Source organism: Larimichthys crocea, chromosome XV (assembly GCF_000972845.2).
Source record: "Larimichthys crocea isolate SSNF chromosome XV, L_crocea_2.0, whole genome shotgun sequence".
NCBI lineage: Eukaryota > Metazoa > Chordata > Actinopteri > Sciaenidae > Larimichthys > Larimichthys crocea.
The window spans coordinates 20,411,422-20,422,499 of NC_040025.1; the positions used below are offsets into that span (position 1 = coordinate 20,411,422).

An 11,078-nucleotide genomic window follows, 5' to 3' on the forward strand; every position below is an offset into this window, starting at 1 on the left:
TTGTGTGTATAACTTCCCTTCATTTATTTTACTTCTAAAAAATTCAATTCTGACCATCAGTCCGTGATTAATTCTGGGATGACACTGGGTAAAGTGTTAATTACCTGTTGCTTATCTTGGGAAACATGCCTCACACAGATAAATGCTCTGTGAGTTATTGACGTGTCTTCTATTGTTGCGCTGGGAGTCCCACTGGTCAGAGTGTGGGAACCCTAGCCCTGCCTGAGCCACATGGCTTTGTTATGCTAATGCCTCAGTATAAAATGAGGGGCAGCTCCTCCAGAGACATCAGAACTAACACTGCCATCCACAAGAAGCAGCTCACTTCACCTGCACAGACAGACATGGCTCCCTGCACCACCAACTACTCCTCTATTCACCACATTAGGATTTCTGAGAAAGACAACATCAAGGTGAGTACTGGAGAGGATTTTCACTCTTTTGCATCGGCTTGTACAGTACAAATGTTTCATTGTTTATTGCTGAATTTGAATTGTGAGCTCATCTACCTGTCTCTTTTTTCACAGTTGAGGAAACCTGTTGTGGAGAAAATGCGCAGAGATCGCATCAACAGCTGCATCGAGCAGCTCAAGATCATTCTGGAGAAGGAGTTCCACAAACAGGAGCCCAACTCCAAGCTGGAGAAAGCCGACATCCTGGAGATGACTGTGAGCTTCCTGAGGCAGCAGCTGCAGCCGGGCCTCTGTCACAGCGACTTCAACCAAGGCTACTCTCACTGCTGGAGGGACTCTGTGCACTTCCTCTCTGCAGGATCCAACACAGAGACCTCTGTCACTCCTCTGCAGAGCCTTCAGCAGCAGGAGAAGCAGCTCCACCAGACCCAGAGAGCCAGCAGCTCCTCTCCAGTCTGCTCCAGCCTCAGGCCCACCACGTTGCGGGACAGCAGCAACAGCAGCAGCAGAGGCCCCGTGTGGAGGCCTTGGTAGAGACTCTGACACACAGACTCTGAGACCTGAGGGGAGCTACACTCTCCCTCACTATGTAGGAAATATATTTCCAGCCTGCTCATTCATGGTGGGTTTCCTTATTGTCTCATCACATTGATGGACAAGTAGTAAAAGCGAAGGCTCTCACTTATTTGAAGATTGTCCTGCTTTGATCTGATGTTTGCTTTTCCTTTGTGTTTAAAGCTGGCTGATTTGGAGTGATGATATTTTTGTCAAATCTTGTGAAACGACTGTTTACTCCAGTGGAGTTTATCTTTGAACTGCTTGATGTAACAGTATATATATCTGCCATACTGTGTTATACTGACGGCTGCTGTTGAGAATATTTCTCTTCTGTTTTGATTTATCTATGCCAAATTTTATGAATGAGGGTGATGATGGTGATGATGTGTGTTTGTGCGTGTGTGTGTGTTCAAGCGGATGTGCATATTAACATTTTTTAATGGGATGTTGATATTGCTTTTTTTGCTTTCACATTTAGGCTCTTAAAACTCATTTCTAACATTTGTATGACAATTAACAATAAAAAGATACAATCATTAAAAAAGTTTCCAGATTTCCTTTTTCAATGAAGAAGATAAGACATATGTATTGTTATATACAGTATATATATAGAATTAAAAAATGTCACATCATACCGATGACTTTCCTTCTTAGATGAAACAAATGTTCACACTGATGTCTCTTTGGACAGTTTTCATGAAACTTTGTTTAAAACTTTTTTGGAGAAGGTTATGTGATGTTTGGTCCAGGACAAATATCAGGATGTTTCTGTATACATAATAGTCAAAGTTATAAGTTGTGCCCAGAATATGAATACTAGACATTTTCCTCCTTCAGTTTAAGCTTGTCATATTAGAAACAACATTTATTTGAATTCTATTAATCCAAAACTCATTTGATGAAAAAGCATAATTTGTAGTTCATACATCTACACATGGAAATACATGTTTTATCTGTGTTTACCAAAGGATAAAACATCAAATGACTTAAAAAGTTAAACCTTAAAAATTAAACAAACCATCATGTATAACAACACACACATACACACACACAGACACACATACACACACACACACGCACACACACAGACACACACACACACACACACACACACGCACACACAGACACACACACAGACACACACACACAGACACAAACACGCACATATGCAAATACACTAAAAATACTCATATAAAAGTCATATCTTTTAATATACTGTATTGTATATGTACCATATTTAGAATCAAGAGATTACACAACATTTAAAGTAAAAAAATATATTTTATTGAAATCCAATTTTAAGTCATGGTCAACACTTTCTAGTACGTGTTCGACCATCAAAATCTGTTTTTTTAATATACACCATTTACTTGTAATAATTCATGACAATGAAATACACAGCATGCACAAATGACTAGCTGCTGTTTCTTAACATTAAATACTTTGTTCCTTTATTAAAGGAATATTAAATAAGTCACAACATGTTCAGTAAATCACCAGTTGAACTTCACACAATGAATACATTTTCAGTTACATAAAGGAACAAAACACTAATTATAACCTCATTGTGAGGCATGACGATACTGTGATATCATTTGCAGTACAGGGTTGCACATGCATGCTGAATGACCTCCAGTGTGAACTGTGTGATTAAGAGGAAATAATCTCTTACATATTTTCTCATCAATATGATGAAACACTAAAAGCACTCAGTAACAACATGAATGAGCAGGCTGGAAATATATTTCCTACATAGTGAGGGAGAGTGCAGCTCCCCTCAGGTCTCAGAGTCTGTGTGTCAGAGTCTCTACCAAGGCCTCCACACGGGGCCTCTGCTGCTGTTGCTGCTGCTGTTCTGCAGCATGGTGGGCCCGAGGCTGGAGCAGACTGGGGAGGAGTTGCTGGCTCTCTGGGCCTGATGGAGCTGCTTCTCCTGCTTCTGAAGGCTCTGCAGAGGAGTGACAGAGGGCTCTGTGTTGGATCCTGCAGAGATGAAGTGCACAGAGTCCCTTCTGCAGTGAGAGTAGCCCTGGCCCGGCTGCAGCTGCTGCCTCAGGAAGCTCACAGTCATCTCCAGGATGTCGGCTTTCTCCAGCTTGGAGTTGGGCTCCTGTTTGTGGAACTCCTTCTCCAGAATGATCTTGAGCTGCTCGATGCAGCTGTTGATGCGATCTCTGCGCATTTTCTCCACAACAGGTTTCCTTAACTGTGAAAAAAGAGACAGGTAGGTGAGCTCACAATTCAAATTCAGCAATAAACAATGAAACATTTTACTGTACAAGCCGATGCAAAAGCCTGAAAATTCTCTCCAGTACTCACCTTGATGTTGTCTCTCTCAGAGATCCTGATGTGGTGAATAGAGGAGTAGTTGGTGGAGCAGGGAGCCATGTCTGCAGGAGCTTCTTCAGGATAACACTGTGATGTCTCTGGAGGAGCCGCTCTTCATTTTATAGAGGCTCATTAGCATAACAAAGCCATGTGACTGAGGCAGGCAGGGGTTTGTAACAATAGGACACACATCAATAACCCAGAGGTGAAGCTATCACAGGCTGACCAGTAGAGATAAAAACATTCCCAAGATATATATCAGACTGAGAATGATAAGCTGTCAATCTCTCATCAGAGGCTGTTGCTTATCTCACACTCCAGTTACACAGGGGAACAACACCAGTATCTTCTAATGGGCTCCCAGGGAATAATTCAGGATTTAATGCTTAGGTTAAATCCAGGAGAAAGGTTTTGTGTGAGCATGTTATTATAGATTTAATTGCTAGTGTGGAACTGAGACATTTATTCAGTTTTGTATCGGATATATTTTTGTTGCACATTTTGTACCTTCAAAAAGCCTCAAAAACATCATTATAATAATAATGATCTTCTAATGCCACTGTTACAAATGTAGTGTAATTCCAAATGAGATCATTTAACATAACAACTTTTACATTTTCTATTGATGTGAGGACTTTTATGATTAAACACATTATTACTGAAATAAACAATGGATCCCACTCTGCTGAATTAATGGCATCTAGACTGTGATTTGTTGAATTTGGAGCAATAAAGGAGAATTTAAAAATGAGACTAAAATGTTGACTTCAGCAGGTAAATAAGGGATGTTTGAGAAAGCTGGTTCAGGCTTTTGAAACACGTGTGTTTAAACTATTGTGTCATGATAAATATGAATTTTCCTAAATGTAATGGATCAAATAGCTTGTCGGACAAAACTCCTCAGAGCTTCCCCACAACACCTTGTTCTGCTCCTTGGTGTGCTGACTATAAAGCCCCTGCTTGTTCACCCATGGCACACTTCTATTGTTGACCGAGGGTATTAAGCCTTGAGTGGATGGAGAGACTGTGGGAAAACCAAGCTCGGACTCTACTCACACATCTACTGGTCAATACACTGACCTCCCAGCTACAAAAGGCCTTTTCATCTCTCCTCTCAAACAACACCACAGCAGCCCTGTGTGTGTGTGTGTGTGTGTGTGTGTGTGTGTGTGTGTGTGTGTGTGTGTGTGCGTGCGTGCATGTGTGTGTGGTTGCACATACACACACACTTAAGAAAGGCCAATTGTTGCAGTTATTTTATATGCAATGAGATGTCATGTCATGCTGCAATAGTGAAACGTTTTTTTTCTGTGTCCAGCTGCCACTTGTTGTCAAATCTCTGAAAATATGATTTTATCACTTGTTTTGTTGACACAAAGGTGACATTTATAAACTTAAAAACATTACAAACATTGCAAAGACTGTCTTTTTTCTAACATATAAATAAACCTTATTATTATTCCTCAATATTATTACTTTGATTTTACAGACAGCAAAGTTTTTCTATCAGTTATCTCTTCTCTCCTTCCATAATAACATAAAATGGTTTCACATTAGTGGCAATTTTCTTCAGTTTATTTCATTGATTTGTTTTCCAGGAAAATGACAATTCAAGCGTCAGTATTAGTGTGACAATTCCTTATACATCTGCCAGAGGGCACTGTTGATTCTCTCCAACAACAACACACACACATATACACACATATACACATATATACACACGTATACACACATACACACAAACACACACACACACAGCCAGCTTGATTCTTTTCTGTCTTTGCTGATGATGGTTTATAAATAAAAGTCTCATCTTGGAAATATTAAATAAGGATGATTTTAAAAAATGCTGGTGATGGGATGTAACTAAAGATATTAGTGTTGAAAAAACTTCTTTTAAACACTTCAATGGGTCTTTTTCACAACACACTTTTTGAAATGTCATAATAGGAAAAACACAGGTGTAAATAACTAAATGAAGTGTCCTGGTATTGTGCATGTTGGCTCATTGCGTGTGTTTACATGCACACCAGTGCCTTGGTTTTGAGTGTTATTCGAGATATGATGTTTACATGGAACGAAAGAAATCTGGTAATTTATCTCCCTGTAAAATGACTCTTACAGTGTTCAGGTTTCTGTGTGCAGTTTGTGTCTTGTTTATCACCATCAAATAAATGTTTATCAGTTTTCATTTTTAATTATTATAAATAGCCTTAAGATGGATTCAGATGGATTCTACAAATATATATATTCAAAGATAAAGTTTATTTTATTATCCTCTTTATGCATTCAAGAACATTCAAGAATCTAGACTGCTCTACTGACTCCAATCTTCCACGTTAAAGGTGAAAGTCACTCCATGTTCCTAAGCTTCATCATTTGCTCATGGTATACATTTGAATACAATTCTGGAAATGTGCAGTCGTGTTCATTTCCGGCTTCAACACAATAATATAAATTTTGGGCAGGAAGTATCCCCCGAGAAAGGCCAGGACGCTAAAGAGTGTTGCAAACACATATGCAGCCATGGTGAAGGGGCCTCTGCTGATGAAGTAGATAGTGAAGAAGGTCATCCAGGAGATCATGTACACCATGAGACTGAAGGTGATACACTTTGCTTCGTTGTAGTTGGCTGGCAGATCTTTGCCCATGTAGCTGAAAGAGAAGCAGAGGACACTGAGCAATGCTACATAAGCAAGCTCGAGGCCTGCACCAGGTGAGAGGGTGTTACTGCACTCCAACACAATGCTGTCAAAGTAGAAGTCAAGATCCTGGGATGGCTTTGGAGGGTTGATGGCCACACGGATGACAGACATGAGCAAGACAGTGACAGACACAATGAAAATGGTCAACTCTGGCCCGTGGTTTTTAGTCCACTTGTCATAGGCTGGTGGCAGCTTGGATGCAAATTTAAAAATGCAGACGACCTGGAGGGAGCGCACTGTGATGCAGGCCAGGCACACAGTGAAGCTGAAGATGAATAGAGGCTGCTTGAGGATGCAGGCCAAAGGAGACGGCCGGCCAAAGTGGCACAAAGAGCTCATGGCAGCAGCAGTCAGGGCTGCCAGCATCAGGAGGCAGGTGCGGCCTCCGGCAGACTTGGCCACAGGCGTGCTCAGGTTGAGCAGGAGGATTATTGCAGAGCTGGAGGTCATGAGAACACAGCTGGCCAGAAAGAAGAGCAGGGCGATGGAAAGAGGGTTGTCCCAGTGGAGCAGCAGGATGGTCCTGCTTAGACACTGCTCGCTCTCCTCTGGAGACCACTCCTCTGGCAGACAAACCTGGCATACAGTGGGATCTGAAGAAGAGAAACAGCTTAGAAATGAAGAGAAAAAGGTGGATGTAAAAGCCAGAGTCTCTATCTAATTTGATGCTGTTCAAATTAAATATTGGCAAGTCAACGTGATAAAATGTTTAATTGTTCTTATGATCTAGAAAAGAAAACACACACAGACCCATTTCAAAAAGGGCTTTTGCATCCCTTTGGAGTTTGCATCAGGACATAACATGAGTACTCAGCACCACCTACTGGTCAAAATTACACACAACAAATACTGCTGTGATGGAGCGCAGATCCAAGTAGAGCTCAACAGAGTAAAGATGTGTAGAGTAGGGCATTAACCTGCTGTTTATCTGTGATGTTTAAGGTCTTATTTGCTTTCACGATAACCTCCATCATATGCTTCACAAATTCACCTGCACCACCGATAATGCCAACATCCACAATATATAATATATTAAATTTTGAATGGCCTGTTCTAAATATTTTTCTGTTTTACCACTTATATTGAGGAATGTATCAGCAGGACAGGCCTGGCAGTGAAAGCAGCATGTGTGTTGCCCTGTCAGCAGCTTCTTGTGGCCTCTTGGACAAGGAGGAGAGCAGATGGACAGTGGTATCTAGAAACCAAACAAAAAGGTTTGACAAAGATAACAATAACCTTTATTTAAAATGGCTAAATGCAGACATAACAGCAGAGATATGATATAATATCTCTGATATATGATATAATATAGAAACCACAACTTGTCACACAAAAGCACAAACAAACAGCAGCAGAAACATACATCCATATAAAGGTCCAACATGATAAGTTTAGATATGAACTTTTAAAGTTATTTGTAATTCATCTCACTTATGAGCTACAAAGCACTAAAACTTCATTATTTACCAAGAATTAGCCATTACAATTTATGACAGCATAGAAATAAATAAACACCCAATCTGTTTTAGAATAGACATAGACACAATTATTTGCAATTCCTGATTATTATTTATTACTTTCAAAATACATTGACTAGGCAGCTGAACAAACAATTCATTGTGGTTGGGGGAAATGTGTTCAAAAGGTCTTACTTGTTTTGAATAGTCTGCGTTGTGCCATTCAATTTTGTCAGCATCAATTGTGAGTGTAATGGGATCTGGGTTGAAGGTGCCTATGTCTCTAAGAGACCAGCTCTTCCCCCTCCAAACCCAGCAAGTTAAGTCATATCCTGTAGGAGGATCACCATTCATATCAAAGTACACAGAGGTGTTGTCCAGAGTGAAATTCACCTGCTTCAGCCAGAAGAGAATCTGTAGTGTAGAGAAAAATAGAATCAGTGCTGTAACAAAAAGTGACTCTAAGAGATTTTTTTTCTTTACAAAAACACTACTTTACATCTGCTCACCTCCCACGGATGCACCTTCCTCCTTTGGCACTGTCCAGAATCACAGCCAAGTGCGAAATGCAGAGCATGAGCCACGGCATACACCGCCTGATACACGTTGTGGGAGGAGGTGATGTCATGTTTCTCCAAAGGAAAATTCATCCTGGCGAGGCTGTACAGATCTGTGCTTTGTAGACACTCATCATCCTTTCTCATACTAACATCAGAAAATTTATCTGTGTCATTGTGTTGGAGTGAAGCCTCAAATACCTTTCTCTCAAACTCCACAAAACCAGGTATGATTGCAAATTTGTTGGAGACTCCAATCACAGTGCCAATGGTCTGGATCCCAGGTATCCCTGATATAAGAGAAGATGTTGCCCAGTCGTCCGACCCAATCCACACCTTATCTGTGACATTCTGTTCAAGCACATATGGCATCAATTTGCTAAGTTCTGTCTTGCTGGAGAAGACAACAATGGTGTTTACTTTGGTCTTCAATATGTTTTGCACAATGTTCCTCATGGTCTGAACTGTGTCAGGTCCCAAATTAGGGATGACTCCTTGGTAGGCAACACAGATGCCATAGTCTGATGCTTGCTTGTACAGGCTCTGTATCCCATCCCGGCCATAGGCATTGTCGCTGGCTAAAAGAGCGATCCAGGTCCAATTGAAACGAACCAGAATCTGGATCATAGCTGCCACCTGGTTCTTGTCATTAGGAATTGTGCGGTGAAAGCTGGGATAGAGGAGCTTGTTGCTCAGCATTTCGTTAGATGACTGATAAGAGATCTATGAATGTAGCAAGAACATGACTGAGTCTATTTTGTATGTCATGTCTGTGGGAAAAGTAATAATAATAATTCAAGAGCTATGATCAAAACCTTCCGTGGCTTTAACTTACTTGTGGTATAAGATAGGACCCCAGTAAAAAAGCTGGCATGAAAGTCTTGCTGCTGCTGTCCGGCCCAATGACAGCCAATACCCCTTGACTGGTGTTGTAGTTTGGATCTTTGTCTCCCTCTCTTTTAGTGAGGCTGTTATACTCCAGCAGGTCCAGTGTGGCCAGCATAGTTGCGGATATAGAGCAGCTGTCATACAACTGGTAGCCCAGCTTCACTCCTGGTAAAAGACGCTGTTGCCTGGTGCCATTGTTGATTTGTTCCACAGTAAATCTCATGGCTTGCAACATGTGAAATCCGTGTTGGTTGGCTGTTCCTCTAGAAAAGGTCACATGTAAAAGGGAAAATGAATTCACTTGATGATATAAACATAACAATGTTTGGGTTGTTTTTATAGCCTTACAGTAAGATTGTCTCAACTGTCAAGTAAAACTCACGTATTGCATGGAAACAAAGCAGGCAAATGATCACTTTCTTTAACATTGAAGTGGAGAGGAAAGAATCCGGCAAGCATGAAGTCACCCTGCATATGTAGCCCCTGTCCCTTGGAGATGTGATCCAGTTTCCCATCAGCTAACTGCAGCATCAGCCAGCCTGAGTACAGAAACATAACACCAAACATGTCCATACTTTACCTGCACCTCACACACGGCTGCAGTGGAAGCTCAGTGTGGTTTATAAAACAGAGCAGACCCTGTTTATTGAAGTGTGGATTAAATGATGAAGGGATGAAGGAAACGCTTTTGCATCTTTCTGGGTAGTGTTACTTGAGTGAAGATTATTTGCATGTCATATTTGTTTATGTGACTGTAGTTTCCCTGCCATTAAAATGTATTGCTTAAGTGTTACAGGCAATGAAAAAGGACACCAGTGTTTTACCTACTAATTATTGACAGTCTTAAACCTGTAAGACTGATTTTGAGCAGAACTCCATTTTAAAGGACTTTTAATAGCATTCTTGGTCAATGTTTTTGTTTATCTGGTCACTTAAGATTTTAAATATCTTTATGTACAATTTCACTGGATAATGACATGCTGCTTTGATGCTGTCTCTCATCGCTGCAACTTTATTGCACTCATGACACAATGCATAGGTTCAAGACCAAAAACATAAAATCTTGAGAAAAAAAGGTTCTGCACATTTAGGTCAATTTAATCAAAAAGAAAAACTTTTAGACTTTTATCAGGGAAATATTTGATTAAAAGTTCATATTGTAAATAATTTACCTGATCATATACATTTTAAAAGGGACAGTTTTGCACCCTAGACATGACGTTTTAACTTTGTAAAACATTTGTCTATGGACAAACAAAAGATGTTTTGTGAGAAAACAACATTAGATAATTAATAACTTTTATAATTAGTTTTATGACGGCAGTCAGCTCTAACTATTTATGCAACTAATATTACATTTTGAGGAATGGATTAGTCTTTGTTGTCTATTGTTTTTATTCTAACCCATCATGTTTAATAAAAAGCCAACAATGAAAGAAAAGGTCGGACATCATTATAATTAAACATCACACAAATAAGTTTATAGCTTTCTAGAATATTTGAGTCTGAGCCTTTTATTTTCACACTGAGGAATCCGTGACAATTAGAGGCAGCAGTGGTTAAATCAATTTCCCCCCCAGTGTTTCTCGCAGTAGATGATGTCACAGGAGAAAAAGTACAAGGCCACAGTTTTGTGCATGCTCCCTCCCTCTGGCAAGGGTTACTTGGAGACTGAAAAGCTTTTTTTTAATTAATGTTATTAATTATACCTTTGTTTTTGCTACTTAGTTAAAACATCCATTATAAAAAAGGTGTGTGTGCAGCTGTGACTGAATTTGCATTTGGGTTGATATTTGAGGTTCATTTTACTAAAATCCATGTGTTGTGTCAACATACAATTTGCCTGAAAGCTTATCACCTGTGTCCAGGACCCAAAGCCACTGACGGGACGGGAATATTGTGCATTTTGTCAACCACCACATTATGGAGGCAAATGAACATGTAAATTTCTGTGTCAATACAAACACAAGGATTATGCATTGTGCAAGCCTTTTTCAACAGAAAACGTATTTAGTAACAGATTTTGTGATCAGTTCTATTTAGAAATACAAATAGAATAGTTTATTAATACTTACTTTATCTTTAAGAAAGTTGTCATAACATAATGATGTGTCACATTAACTACAACAAATCCAAAGAATTCTACAAATGAACTTTTTCCACAGAGTAAAT

At 39.8% G+C, this 11,078-nt stretch overlaps 3 protein-coding genes across 3 annotated transcripts; 1 reads left to right on the plus strand and 2 right to left on the minus strand.

The window, feature by feature from the left end:
• The first annotated feature begins 304 nt into the window (after window positions 1-304).
• her12 (hairy-related 12) lies at window positions 305-1,379 on the plus strand. Its single transcript, XM_019256681.2, has 2 exons — window positions 305-413; window positions 528-1,379. Exons 1-2 carry the CDS (start codon window positions 345-347, stop codon window positions 945-947), a joined length of 489 nt encoding a protein of 162 aa, XP_019112226.1. The 5' UTR covers window positions 305-344; the 3' UTR covers window positions 948-1,379.
• Window positions 1,380-2,348: 969 nt separating this feature from the next.
• Window positions 2,349-3,503, minus strand: LOC104926441 (transcription factor HES-5). Its single transcript, XM_010740299.3, has 2 exons — window positions 3,291-3,503; window positions 2,349-3,177 (listed from the first exon to the last, which is right to left on the minus strand). The coding sequence occupies exons 1-2, from the start codon at window positions 3,357-3,359 to the stop codon at window positions 2,779-2,781; spliced, it is 468 nt and encodes a 155-aa protein (XP_010738601.3). The 5' UTR covers window positions 3,360-3,503; the 3' UTR covers window positions 2,349-2,778.
• Window positions 3,504-5,674: 2,171 nt separating this feature from the next.
• On the minus strand, window positions 5,675-9,473 carry LOC109137942 (taste receptor type 1 member 1). Its single transcript, XM_019256699.2, has 6 exons — window positions 9,289-9,473; window positions 8,854-9,169; window positions 7,971-8,741; window positions 7,657-7,875; window positions 7,079-7,199; window positions 5,675-6,597 (listed from the first exon to the last, which is right to left on the minus strand). Exons 1-6 carry the CDS (start codon window positions 9,471-9,473, stop codon window positions 5,675-5,677), a joined length of 2,535 nt encoding a protein of 844 aa, XP_019112244.2.
• Between the last annotated feature and the right edge of the window lie 1,605 nt (window positions 9,474-11,078).

Bases quoted from the DNA above. Each gene is read 5' to 3' on its own strand.
- LOC104926441 (XM_010740299.3), bottom strand. From the start codon at position 3,359: ATGGCTCCCTGCTCCACCAACTACTCCTCTATTCACCACATCAGGATC. The intron at 3,178-3,290 runs GTGAGTACTGGA...CTTTTTTCACAG, and splicing joins CTGAGAGAGACAACATCAAG to TTAAGGAAACCTGTTGTGGA.
- her12 (XM_019256681.2), top strand. From the start codon at position 345: ATGGCTCCCTGCACCACCAACTACTCCTCTATTCACCACATTAGGATT. The intron at 414-527 runs GTGAGTACTGGA...CTTTTTTCACAG, and splicing joins CTGAGAAAGACAACATCAAG to TTGAGGAAACCTGTTGTGGA.
- LOC109137942 (XM_019256699.2), bottom strand. From the start codon at position 9,473: ATGTTTGGTGTTATGTTTCTGTACTCAGGCTGGCTGATGCTGCAGTTA. The intron at 7,876-7,970 runs GTGAGCAGATGT...TCTACACTACAG, and splicing joins GGAAGGTGCATCCGTGGGAG to ATTCTCTTCTGGCTGAAGCA. The intron at 7,200-7,656 runs GTAAGACCTTTT...TTTGGTTTCTAG, and splicing joins ACGCAGACTATTCAAAACAA to ATACCACTGTCCATCTGCTC.